This window comes from Poromitra crassiceps, assembly GCF_964638095.1.
Source record: "Poromitra crassiceps genome assembly, chromosome: 18".
NCBI lineage: Eukaryota > Metazoa > Chordata > Actinopteri > Beryciformes > Melamphaidae > Poromitra > Poromitra crassiceps.
In genome coordinates, this window is record NC_139636.1 from 30,906,199 (window position 1) to 30,920,554 (window position 14,356).

At 46.5% G+C, this 14,356-nt stretch overlaps 1 protein-coding gene across 2 annotated transcripts in view; it reads right to left on the reverse strand.

Moving 5' to 3' along the window:
• Nucleotides 1-14,356, reverse strand: part of kiaa0513 (KIAA0513) — a 35,546-nt gene that overhangs the window by 9,452 nt on the left and 11,738 nt on the right. For both annotated transcript variants that reach the window (XM_083654204.1, XM_083654205.1), the window contains exons 3-8: nt 13,570-13,669; nt 9,373-9,446; nt 7,775-7,845; nt 5,524-5,790; nt 5,349-5,421; nt 4,078-4,155 (exon numbers count right to left, since the gene is read on the reverse strand). In XM_083654204.1, the coding sequence (XP_083510330.1) occupies nt 4,078-4,155; nt 5,349-5,421; nt 5,524-5,790; nt 7,775-7,845; nt 9,373-9,446; nt 13,570-13,669 (663 nt within the window). The remainder of the gene's footprint in view (nt 1-4,077; nt 4,156-5,348; nt 5,422-5,523; nt 5,791-7,774; nt 7,846-9,372; nt 9,447-13,569; nt 13,670-14,356) is intronic.

Genomic DNA, 14,356 nt, shown 5'->3' on the forward strand with positions numbered 1-14,356 from the left:
TCAAGCTGCAGCACTCGACAGCAGACGAGGCAGCTCAAGCTGCAGCACTCGACAGCAGATGAGGCAGCTCAAGCTGCAGCACTGGACAGCAGACGAGGCAGCTCAAGCTGCAGCACTCGACAGCAGACGAGGCAGCTCAAGCTGCAGCACTCGACAGCAGATGAGGCAGCTCAAGCTGCAGCACTGGACAGCAGACGAGGCAGCTCAAGCTGCAGCACTCACAGCAGATGAGGCAGCTCAAGCTGCAGCACTCACAGCAGAGGAGGCAGCTCAAGCTGCAGCACTCACAGCAGAGGAGGCAGCTCAAGCTGCAGCACTCACAGCAGAGGAGGCAGCTCAAGCTGCAGCACTCACAGCAGAGGAGGCAGCTCAAGCTGCAGCACTGGACAGCAGAGGAGGCAGCTCAAGCTGCAGCACTGGACAGCAGAGGAGGCAGCTCAAGCTGCAGCACTCACAGCAAACGAGGCAGCTCAAGCTGCAGCACTCACAGCAGATGAGGCAGCTCAAGCTGCAGCACTGGACAGCAGACGAGGCATCGTGCAAAGAGCACCTGGATGCGTGAATAAGATCACATGCTGCAGGCCGTACTGCAGGAAGAGGATTAACGGAGTGAACATGCGAGAGGGAGAGAACGCCTCAGGAGTCTGCTGCCTCACCTACACATTCTACATACCATGACAGCCATACATGTACATACCAGGCAGTGTACATGTATATTGGCTCATATTATTAGAGTATAAACTGTTGGATTGGTGTTTTTACTTGTTAAAGAAAGGCACACAGATATAACAGCATAGTTAGTAGGCGAGTCGCATCTCCATTAAACAACTAAAGCAAAAACACCAACAGAAGCCAAATGATGAGAAATGAGAAAATGTACAAAAACCAGCGAGGAACAGAGAAAAAACTGAACAGTGAAAAACACAACTTGATGCTGTTCTTATGTGGTGGCAGATATACTGTGTGTGATCAAACACGTACACATCGTTTTTGTTTTGAATGAACACATGTAGTAATTATGATGACATGCAAAAACACAGTGGGCATGACTGCCATGCTGCGATTAAGCAAATGATATCCTGCCATTAATACAGAGTGCCATGCCAGACTCTCTCCTGAACTGCAGCCAGTCTGAGAGCAGCTCAGTGTGTCTGTGAGTCAGTCTGTGAGCAGCTCAGTGTGTCTGTGAGCCAGTCTGTGTGTGTCTGTGAGCCAGTCTGTGAGCAGCTCAGCTCAGTGTGTCTGTGAGCCAGTCTGAGAGCAGCTCAGCTCAGTGTGTCTGTGAGTCAGTCTGTGAGCAGCTCAGTGTGTCTGTCAGTCAGTCTGAGAGCAGCTCAGTGTGTCTGTGAGTCAGTCTGTGAGCAGCTCAATGTGTCTGTGAGTCAGTCTGAGAGCAGCTCAGTGTGTCTGTGAGTCAGTCTGAGAGCAGCTCAATGTGTCTGTGAGTCAGTCTGAGAGCAGCTCAGTGTGTCTGTGAGTCAGTCTGAGAGCAGCTCAATGTGTCTGTCGGCCAGTCTGAGAGCAGCTCAATGTGTCTGTGAGTCAGTCTGAGAGCAGCTCAATGTGTCTGTGAGTCAGTCTGAGAGCAGCTCAGTGTGTCTGTCAGCCAGTCTGTGAGCAGCTCAGTGTGTCTGTGAGCCAGTCTGAGAGCAGCTCAGCTCAGTGTGTCTGTCGCTGTTCACTGGAGCACGTCTGACAAACTGCTAATGAGACCTGGGAGCACTCCCACACCTTGAGCCCTCAACCTTCACCACAAAGCTGAGCACACAGCTGCCCTGCACCACCTTTTTACATCCATCTCAACCACTCCCTTGATTCATGTCTGCTTACACTCCCCCTCTGAGCTGACCCTCTGTGTCAGTAGAGGGCGTTCAGGTGATGCAACGCCCTCTGGTGGCCATGCTGTTTTCGAGTGGGAACTGATCATTTCATCACTGATACATCTGATTGAGTTTGTGTTTATATAATGTTAGTGTGCTAACTAGCGAACCATAGGATCTGCAAAAACCTCGACACAACAGAAAAACAGGTAACAACTATTGGGTATAAATTGAATGAACTTTGTGACATAACTTGGGGAAGGTCTATAGAGACAAGGTAAATAAGGATTGGTAATTGGTTCCACATTATGGTTAATTATAATAAAACAAATACAACATGAAATTGATAGGCTGAATAGGTTAAGGGTGAGAATAAAATCTCACCACATAACCACCACAGTCTTGTAGACACAACCAATTTGGGCACTAGCTAGTTAGTAGTATATCTAGTAGAGGTTAGAGTATGGTTGCATGGTAACATTAGCAGCAGTTGTTTTGCTAAATGACCCTGCTGTCTAGTTAGCTAGCTAACAGCCCTGTTCTCAAGCTTCAACTCAGATTTTTTTGGAGTAGACTAGAGACTAGAGACTAGAGACTTGGGCTAAAGACTAGAGACTAGAGACTTGGGCTAAAGACTAGACAGTTTACTGTGTCACATTTGGAAACAAATGATCAGCTCATTCACTTTGACTAATGTTTTAGCTAACGTTAGCTGTCTTTTTCTAACCTGCTTGTCATATATATACAGTAAACATTATGACACAGCTAAGAGCTAAGAGCTCCATGAAGGCACCAGGCATAACGTGCACCCATCTCCTCTCTCCCGTGATTAATCTTTGGTTCCAGTTTGACTACAGCTTTTGAGGGCAGCCGACAAACTGAAGGACAGACCTCTGATCTTTGTCCTCGTCCTGTGTTCCCCTGCCCGGCAGCAAGGCACAAGGAGACAAAGGGTTAAACTCAGCATGCAGAAAGGGAAAGAACAACAACAGCTTAGGTCTGAACGGGGACTCAGGCCCCGTTCAGACCTAAGATAGAGAGAAGAGGAGAAGAGAAGAGAAGAAGAGAAGAGGAGAGCTCAGGCATCAGATCATCAGCAGCAGTCAATTACAGTTTCTCAATTGCTTGGATGCATTTCCTAAAGGGTAACGGAGAACATATGGTGTCAGATCCATAAGCTTTACTGGAGGCAATGAATGCTGCTTGTAAGGACATCATAGGTAGGGACTGCGGAGGAAGACTGTGAAATGCCAAAAGGTTTTTCCCTCTGTGCCTTGATGATTCCTAGTCACTCCTATTCACTATCCGATTCACTAGTCATTCCTAGTCCTGTGGCCTAACAAGGAGGAGAGACTGGATGACAAATTGCAGATAATAGGCTACGAGCAGCTGGAATAGAATTCAAAGAGGCGTTAGACAGGGATGCGTTGGCTCCCCGGAGCTGTTCAATACATACAGTGAAATGATTGACGGAGAAATAGAAGACTTAGAAGGGATAACAATTGGGGGTGTTAACATCAATAACATAATATATGCAGATGATACCACCCTAATAGCAAGTTCGGCAGAAGACTCACAAATCCTTCTCGACAAAGTAGCACAAACGAGTGCAGAATTTGGTCTCAGCAAGAAAAGCAAACGTCTGGTCCAGTAGCATCCAAACAGCAGGAGACATCGCTATTCGCTAACCAAGTGATGGAGCAAAAGAGCAGCTTTATATCACAGGGTGCTCAAAGCAAAACGCAAATAAAAAGAAGAAAACCATCATAAACATGTTTGTCCTATATTTGTGTCCAGGAAATCTCTGACATTGACAGCAACACACAGTCAGGCGAACACATTGGTCTTTTGACACATGTGGTTAACATTTTGAGTGTTACAGGTTATTTTGCACGGGTGGTAAAGTGTTATGAGGAGAAATAGTTGGACTCTTTTGGGAATTGCACTAAAGAGTTTTGAGAATGAGGTCAGTTTCAGGAAATGCATCTACAGTAAGCGATTGAGAAAAACTGTAAGCACAAGCATAAAGAGCAGCACTGTGAGGTTGTTCTTCAAGATACTCATAAATGCTGAAGCCTGCTGCAATACATCGCTACAGGATCTCCTACTCTACCGCACGATTTAAAAACATATATACCACTTCCCCTTAAATGAACATTCAATGATCTACTATTGAATTGATTTTTTCCAACCCACACTGATTTCATGTAAATGACCAAATCCATCCACCTCCCCACACCTATCCACCCCGTCTCACCTTGTAGTCGGCGATCTTTTCGTCCTCTCACAATGGACGGCATCGAAGAACGCGGCGTTCCAAAACCGTAACGTGTGCCTGTTAGAGGAGAGAGAAGATGACAGATGACAGGTTCTCCTACGTTGGACCTCTACACCACTTGAGACTGAGAGGTCAATGCAAGTGCTGGTCAGTGAGTGCTAAGAATGTGATATAGTGATTGTCTGGCAAAGCATGAAAGCACATAGTCATTAAGATGTGATCTGAACATACGTATTATTATATTTGCCATAGTACGTTTCTGATTACAGATTACGGTATAGTCCTTCCGCTTCCTGGGGACCATCATCAGCCATGACCTAAAATGGGAGCTGAACATCAGAGCTCTCACCAAGAAGTCACAGCAGAGGATGTACTTTGTACGACAGCTGAAGAAATTCAAAGTGCCAAAGGCCACGATGGTGCACTTCAACACCTCCATCGTTGAGTCCATCCTCACCTCCTCCATCACCGTCTGGTATGCTGCTGCCACTCTCAAAGACATCAACAGACTTCAGCGCATCATCCGCTGTGCTGAGAAGGTGATCAGGTGCAACCTGCCATCCTTCCAGGGCCTGCATGCAGCCAGGACACTGAAGCGGTCTCGCAAGATCATGGCTGACTCCTCCCACCCTGGCCACAAACTCTTTAAGACACTCCCCCACAGCAAGAGACTGAGGTCTGTCAAGACCAGAACCACTCGCTACAAGAACAGCTTCTTCCCAACCGCCATCAGCCACTGCCTATTTAACGCCTATTTAACTCAGACTGTAAATTTAATATAAATTCAATGTAAACTCATATTTAACTCGGACTGTAAATTCATGTAAAATGACTGCCTATTTAACTCAAGACTGTACATTTCATGTAAATTCAATGTAAATTCATATTTAATATCCACAGAACACTCCTCCACTCTTGTACATATTGTATATTTAATTTGATTGCACTTGCAACGTTGTGATTGTCTAGTGCTTTTCTTTCCTACTTCTTTATCTCTGTATATTGACCTGACCGAAGCAGGCAAGCTGCCACGCAGGGCAAAGCCACCGGGAGCAATTTGGGGTTCAGTGTCTTGCCCAAGGACACTTGGACATGCGGACTGGAGGAGCTGGGGGTATCGAACCACCGACCTTCTGATTAGTGGACAACCCGCTCTACCTCCTGAGCCACAGCTGCCTGATTCTGATTGTGATATAGAGTGAATGTGATCCAGAGCTCCAGTACAGTATGTGTGGTGCTTTGTGACCTACCAGATGGGCTGCTGCTTCAGGTGGGTGTACAGGTACACCTTTATCCCTTTCTTTTCCTCTGGACCCTCTGACACTGAGGAAGAAGAGACATAATGACACCCAAGTCTGATCCATTGAATTTCACATTGTATCAAACTTGCTGTGTATTTATGAGGCATAGCATAGTGAAGCATACCTGGTGATTTAGGCTTGGTCTCAGCTGGACCCCCCGGGCCCCTCAGCTTGCTCTCCAGGCCCCCGAAGAAGCCCTTAACGTCGGGCTTGGAGGTGGTTTTGAGGAGGCGCTCGGCCGCGTCCTTCTTCCCGCTGAGCCAGAAGTTGGCCTTGTTGAGGTAGGAGTCCAGGCCGGGGGGAGGAGGACCACCTCGCTCCAGCAGCTCCGAGGGGCCGGGGGGAGGACCACCTCGCTCCAGCAGCTCCGAGGGAGACAGCTGGGACTTCCCTGGACAAGCAGAGAGCAGACAATATGAACATCATGCCATCTATTTACTGATGTCACCTGACAGGACTTCTGGGTATTGAAGTTTCAGATGGTTACTGAGCATCAATGGGTGAGTTCCCAAGACAAAGCCTTAGAGCTCTTCTTTAACAAGCGTCAATTCTCAATAGCTGCGACCACATATGCAAATTTCCAAAATGGCAGATGGCAGGGGCAGCCCACCCTACTCTGCCACCCTGCATTTCGACCCCCCCCCTTCCTCACCTCCTTCCCTTTTGGCCTATTGACATGAACACAAGACACAGCTTCACACGTGTGACTTCCTGCCTCTGCCCTCCTGCATTTGTTTCAGCTTCAGGGATGTGTCTCCAGCCCCTTCTGGTACGACCTTCACACCCACGACTGTGTGGCAACACAGACCTCAAACACCATCGTGAAGTTTGCAGATGACACAGCAGTTGTGGGGCTGATCTCCAATGGCGGATCCAGGTGGATGCCCTGGAACAGTGGTGCCAGGACATCCACCTCTCCCTGAACATCTCTTAAGACCAAGGAGGTCATTGTGGATTACAGGAAGGCGAGGGAGACTCACCCCCCAGTCACCATCAACGGCACAGTGGTGAAAGTACCTGGGAGTCAACATCCACCAGGACCTGACGTGACGTGGGCCAGCCACACCACCACTGTGGTCAAAAAGGCCCAACAGCGACTACCATGGCCTCAGACGCCTAAATCCTCAGGTGACCGGCTGTTTCACCACCTGGTACGGGAACTGTACCACCATGGATCGCAAGGTGTTGAGGAGGGTGAGGCGCGCGGTCCAGCACGTGACAGGATGTGAGCTGCCAAAACTGCAGGAACTGTACACTCAGCAGTGCCTCAGGAGGTCCCAGAAGATCATCAAGGAGACGAACATGACAGCCTGTTCTCCCTGTTGCCCTCAGGGAGAAGATACAGCGTCCAGAAAGCACGCACAAACCGTCTGCGGGAAAGTTTCTTTCCGCAGGCTACGAGACTCCTCAATAAATAACATAATCACCTGGATTATTGTCATTTGCACACTTTTTTGGACACTTTTTAATTATTTATTCCATCTTATTCTATTTTAATACCTTTAATACTGTTTACATTGTTTGCCGTATTTAACTATATTGGCCTCGTGTTGTTTAAAAGTGCACCTTGTCTGTAACGGAGCCCACAGCATAACAACACAACGTGTGTAAAAGTGCACCTTGTCTGTAACGGAGCCCACAGCATAACAACACAACGTGTGTACTTGTACTACGGAGTGACAATAACAATCTTGAATGTTGAATCTCGACAGCCATTACGAAACATAGAAAACTGCAGAGGATTAAAACACAACACAGCCACAGGCTTATTTCCATTGTGCTCCTCTGGGAAGGGGTGGCCGGCAGGACTGTCAGGTGCAAATACAATAAACACGCACTCACAATAGAGAAACATATACAGAAGTCTACAAAACAGAGTCAAAAAATTACAAAAGTAAAAACAACAACAGTGAAATGAAAACTGATGACCATTTCAATGTAGGGCAGACGTGACATCATTCTGATGCAATACAGAGTCTCATGCTAAATCCTCCTGCTTGCATCAGAACAAACAGCATTGTGTATGACTGTAATAAGCCTCACTATCTATCAGCACTGTAATAAGCCTCACTATCTATCAGCACTGTAATAAGCCTCACTATCTATCATCACTGTAGAGCTCCAGGATCTTCACATTTCTTCTTTCATTGATTTGATTGAACTTTACAGTTACAATGCAAATTCCCTTTGAAGTGCTAAAGCTACATTTCATACAGTTGCTTATAGAATATGTAGAGTAGACATTCTCAGTGTTATTGAGGCATACATCGAGGGATGCAGGATATGATGATTGGAGATGGTGAAATCTGTGTGTGTGTGTGTGTGTGTGTGCGTGCGTGCGTGCGAGTGATCAGACAAGGTCCAGCAGGTCTTACCAATGTAGTAATAGGTGAAGCACATGGTCATGAGGTTTTTGGCCGGGCTGTAGTCGTCCATTTGGTAACATCTGTAAGCCAACAGAAGTTGAGTCAGGAACACTCTGGTCATACTGTAGATGTAACCAGCTGATGTTCAGTCAGGAACACTCTGGTCACTCATAGATGTAACCAGCTGATGTTCAGTCAGGAACACTCTGGTCACTCATAGATGTAACCAGCTGATGGCTCTGCTCTTTAGATGCTCCCTGGATTAGCTAAGCAGCAGGATAAGCTAAACAGAGAGCGCAATGCAGAACCCCCCCGTGGGTATACAAGAATGAGCCCAAAGCCCAAAGGAAGACACTGATTGAATACAAGTTTAACCTTTAAGCCATGTTAAGACTCTGAAGTAGAAAGGTGGAGGCAAAGCTTTTGCCAGCTGCAGCATCAGTATCAACTGAAAGTATGAGTGTAGAAGATGGACCACCTTGATGTGAGAATGTAACCTGATGCTGCCAGATGGTTTGTTTTCACATACCCATCTGGAAATGAGTCGCCCGCTGCTCGGGAAAAGAGGTTGAAAAGAGGCGGGCACTTTCAAAAAAATACCTGGCAGGTGATTGGATGAACCATCTGCCTATCAGCGTGTCTGCTCATGAACCCACCAAAACCCCCGCCTAGTGTCCTCTAGAGACAGAGTGGCGTCAGCGGAGGACCAAAATGCGAGACTCATTAGCCAATGAACAGCCAGGAATGGGTCTCGTGCTACTTTTGCATGCTAAAAAACTGTCTATTTTGCTGCAACTCGACAGTGCTGCTTTTTTTACTCAAGAGTTCCACTTTCTACTTCCTGGAAAAAAAACTGGTCCATTGGAGTGAATGGAGATGTTGGAACTCTTCTATTATACGGCTCCTCCCGCCTAACAGTACAGTAGATCAGGCCTAACAGTATAGTAGATCAGGCCTAACAGTACAGTAGATCAGGCCTAACAGTACAGTAGATCAGGCCTAACAGTACAGTAGATCAGGCCTAACAGTACAGTAGATCAGGCCTAACAGCACAGTAGATCAGGCCTAACATGGACATACCTGCCAATACTGGACTGTGAAAAAGAGGGAGATTTTCTGGGGTATCGATAAATGGCCTAGCCTCAATGTACCCCCCAATCCCCCTCCCCCCCCCCCCCCCCCCGCACCCATATAACCCTACACCACAGATTAATAGAATAATTACAAGGATGTACAGTAAATTAGTTTTTCAGTGTTAAATTCATAACTCACAGTTGAATAAATACCGGAATTTATAAAATAAAATAAACATACATGTACAAAAGATGTGATCAAAAGTGAGCATCTAAAATGTACATCCCAAAAATGATCAAGTGCAAACATTGAGTCAGTGAATATGGAATATGGTAGGAGTTCCCATCTGTGCTTCCACGGCTTGTTTGTGTTTGGCATCAATGTTTAGCATGTTTGCTAACGTCACTTTCCCCAGCGCCACCACATACTGGCTACATACTGTAGCTTGCAAAACGACATAGCCCGACATAGCTTGCAAAACATAGCTTGCAAAACATAGCTTGCAAAACGACATAGCTTCAAAACAGACTCACTCAAAAAGCATGACAGCAAAGGACTGCACCAGCCTGTAGAAGGTGGCTTCACTCACACATTTGGAGTTGCAGCGCTGTGAAAACAGTGTAAGAGAGAGAAGTTATGAGCTTGTTCAGACCAGCTGAAAGTATGAGGACAAAAACAAGAGTGACCACTGCCATTTAACACACATCAGCCAACTGACGCACACACTTCCTACACGGGGAAAAGGTTCTAGGAATCTACTTAGTTTATGAGGAGTTTTGGTTTGGATCAGCCACTCGCTTATACTTGTGTTATTAAAGTATTAAACTAAAATAATAAATCTGGGAGAAATACGAGCTGGAACTGCAGAAGCTAATTCGCGGCGTGTGTTTGATGGTCGTATGAACTTCAGTGGACTTTTGTGGACTTGTATTTTCTGAGATTTGATGTACTGGGATTTGTATCACAGCAGATATCTGAGGAAAGTGTAGCACATGGTGTGTCTGCTGAGGTAGAAGCTCTCTGAGGAAAGTGTAGCACATGGTGTGTCTGCTGAGGTAGAAGCTCTCTGAGGAAAGTGTAGCACATGGTGTGTCTGCTGAGGTAAAAGCTCTCCTCTGACTGTGGAAAGTGTAGCACATGGTGTGTCTGCTGAGGTAGAAGCTCTCCTCTGACTGTGGAAAGTGTAGCACATGGTGTGCCTGCTGAGGTAGAAGCTCTCCTCTGACTGTGGGAAGTGTAGCACATGGTGTGTCTGCTGAGGTAGAAGCTCTCCTCTGACTGTGGAAAGTGTAGCACATGGTGTGCCTGCTGAGGTAGAAGCTCTCCTCTGACTGTGGAAAGTGTAGCACATGGTGTGCCTGCTGAGGTAGAAGCTCTCCTCTGACTGTGGAAAGTGTAGCACATGGTGTGTCTGCTGAGGTAGAAGCTCTCCTCTGACTGTGGGAAGTGTAGCACATGGTGTGTCTGCTGAGGTAGAAGCTCTCCTCTGACTGTGGAAAGTGTAGCACATGGTGTGTCTGCTGAGGTAGAAGCTCTCCTCTGACTGTGGGAAGTGTAGCACATGGTGTGTCTGCTGAGGTAGAAGCTCTCCTCTGACTGTGGAAAGTGTAGCACATGGTGTGCCTGCTGAGGTAGAAGCTCTCCTCTGACTGTGGAAAGTGTAGCACATGGTGTGTCTGCTGAGGTAGAAGCTCTCCTCTGACTGTGGGAAGTGTAGCACATGGTGTGCCTGCTGAGGTAGAAGCTCTCCTCTGACTGTGGAAAGTGTAGCACATGGTGTGTCTGCTGAGGTAGAAGCTCTCCTCTGACTGTGGGAAGTGTAGCACATGGTGTGCCTGCTGAGGTAGAAGCTCTCCTCTGACTGTGGAAAGTGTAGCACATGGTGTGTCTGCTGAGGTAGAAGCTCTCCTCTGACTGTGGAAAGTGTAGCACATGGTGTGCCTGCTGAGGTAGAAGCTCTCCTCTGACTGTGGAAAGTGTAGCACATGGTGTGCCTGCTGAGGTAGAAGCTCTCCTCTGACTGTGGAAAGTGTAGCACATGGTGTGTCTGCTGAGGTAGAAGCTCTCCTCTGACTGTGGAAAGTGTAGCACATGGTGTGTCTGCTGAGGTAAAAGCTCTCCTCTGACTGTGGAAAGTGTAGCACATGGTGTGCCTGCTGAGGTAGAAGCTCTCCTCTGACTGTGGAAAGTGTAGCACATGGTGTGTCTGCTGAGGTAAAAGCTCTCCTCTGACTGTGGAAAGTGTAGCACATGGTGTGCCTGCTGAGGTAGAAGCTCTCCTCTGACTGTGGAAAGTGTAGCACATGGTGTGTCTGCTGAGGTAAAAGCTCTCCTCTGACTGTGGAAAGTGTAGCACATGGTGTGCCTGCTGAGGTAGAAGCTCTCCTCTGACTGTGGAAAGTGTAGCACATGGTGTGCCTGCTGAGGTAGAAGCTCTCCTCTGACTGTGGAAAGTGTAGCACATGGTGTGCCTGCTGAGGTAGAAGCTCTCCTCTGACTGTGGAAAGTGTAGCACATGGTGTGTCTGCTGAGGTAAAAGCTCTCCTCTGACTGTGGAAAGTGTAGCACATGGTGTGCCTGCTGAGGTAAAAGCTCTCCTCTGACTGTGGAAAGTGTAGCACATGGTGTGCCTGCTGAGGTAGAAGCTCTCCTCTGACTGTGGAAAGTGTAGCACATGGTGTGTCTGCTGAGGTAAAAGCTCTCCTCTGACTGTGGAAAGTGTAGCACATGGTGTGTCTGCTGAGGTAGAAGCTCTCCTCTGACTGTGGAAAGTGTAGCACATGGTGTGCCTGCTGAGGTAGAAGCTCTCCTCTGACTGTGGAAAGTGTAGCACATGGTGTGCCTGCTGAGGTAGAAGCTCTCCTCTGACTGTGGAAAGTGTAGCACATGGTGTGTCTGCTGAGGTAAAAGCTCTCCTCTGACTGTGGAAAGTGTAGCACATGGTGTGTCTGCTGAGGTAAAAGCTCTCCTCTGACTGTGGAAAGTGTAGCACATGGTGTGTCTGCTGAGGTAAAAGCTCTCATCTGACTGTGGGAAGAGGATCTTTGCTAACGAGCGTAGCTGGAACTCTGTGCTGTATTTCCAAGCTTACAGCTGCCACAGACCTCTGGCTGCATTCCAGTCTGTTATCAGGACATCTACTGTACATCTGATAAGTCAAGTGCGTGCAGCCGTTTACAAGCCTCTTTACAACACTTTAATACTACAACACATAGCATCCAAAACAAAACCACCACTTATCATCATCTGACTGTTTGCAATGTGCTGGTTGTGTTTGACCTTAAAAGTCATGTATGACATGTGGCTGAATGGCATTTTTTTTGTCTGTGGCATAATTACATGTTACCCTTTCTTCATTTCCCCATATATTCACCTGTGGGCTGACATATATTCACCTGTGGGCTGACATATATTCACCTGTGCACTGACATATATTCACCTGTGGGCTGACATATATTCACCTGTGGGCTGACATATATTCACCTGTGCACTGACATATATTCACCTGTGGGCTGACATATATTCACCTGTGGGCTGACATATATTCACCTGTGCACTGACATATATTCACCTGTGCACTGACATATATTCACCTGTGGGCTGACATATATTCACCTGTGGGCTGACATATATTCACCTGTGGGCTGACATATATTCACCTGTGGGCTGACATATATTCACCTGTGGGCTGACATATATTCACCTGTGCACTGACATATATTCACCTGTGGGCTGACATATATTCACCTGTGCACTGACATATATTCACCTGTGGGCTGACATATATTCACCTGTGCACTGACATATATTTACCTGTGCGCTGAGATATATTCACCTGTGCACTGACATATATTTACCTGTGCACTGACATATATTAAGCTGTGGGCTGACATTCACCTGTGGGCTGACATATATTCACCTGTGCACTGACATATATTCACCTGTGGGCTTACATATTCACCTGTGCACTGACATATATTCACCTGTGCACTGATATATATTCACCTGTGAGCTGACATATATTCACCTGTGCACTGACATATATTCACCTGTGGGCTTACATATTCACCTGTGCACTGACATATATTCACCTGTGCACTGACATATATTCACCTGTGAGCTGACATATATTCACCTGTGCACTGACATATATTCACCTGTGCACTGACATATATTCACCTGTGGGCTGACATATATTCACCTGTGCACTGACATATATTCACCTGTGCACTGACATATATTTACCTGTGCGCTGAGATATATTCACCTGTGCACTGACATATATTTACCTGTGCGCTGAGATATATTCACCTTTGGGCTGACATATATTCACCTTTGCACCGACATATATTCACCTGTGCACTGACATATACTGTATTTACCTGTGCACTGAGATATATTTACCTTCACCTGTGCACTGATATATATTCAACTTTGGGCTGACATATATTCACCTTTGCACCGACATATATTCACCTGTGCACTGACATATATTTACCTGTGCACTGAGATATATTTACCTTCACCTGTGCACTGACATATATTCACCTTTGGGCTGACATATATTCACCTTTGCACCGACATATATTCACCTGTGCACTGACATATATTCACCTGTGCGCTGAGATATATTTACCTTCACCTGTGCACTGATATATATTCACCTTTGGGCTGACATATATTCACCTGTGCACCGACATATATTCACCTGTGCGCCGACATATATTCACCTGTGCGCTGACATATTTGGCGAACCACTCCCTGCCTTTGCCGTTCTCTCCGCTGCACAGCTCTCCGAAACGAGCCTTCTCTTCCTGGTCAAAGTCCTCCCTATAAAAAAGTGTATAAAAATAATCACAATTTATGGCCCGATCCACACCGTGGAAACAGTCACTGGTTTGAATTGGTTGGTTATTTGTATAGAGAAAACAGAGCAGCTGTATTTAGAGTCTTGAGAAAGTTCCAAAGTGTGCCTTGTACAAGCTAAATGTAGGGTAATGAATGGACAAATGTACAAACTATGAGTACAATTGTCAAATTAATGATAGGTTGCATCATGTCAAGTCCTACAGTAGGTGTGCAGGGGAATGACAGCTATGCAGTAAAACAGCTTGACAGCTGAGCTAACAACACAGAGGTCATTTAAGGAAACGTAGAGACGTGTCTCCACACTGTGATGACTCAGGTGCAGCAGCACACACTAGTAGGTTAGAAGATCAGGTGTGAACGTTGTTGGCTTCCACTGTCTTAGAAGAATTCTGCAGCCAGAGAGCATGGCTAGACGACAGCACAGCTCCTGTGGGCGGAGTATGATTAGGTTTTCAGGTACCAACATGCACAGTGCGGGGTCTTTAATCAAAGACAAGTTGAGTACTTTATTTACAACAATACCATTTTTTCCCAAAGTTCCTTGATGCTATCGCAGCCATACAACATGTGTAGCATTGTTCCTACTTCTTTATTACAGCGCCAACAGGTGTTATTATCTCTTAGCTTGAGCTTGGCCATTTTACTTAG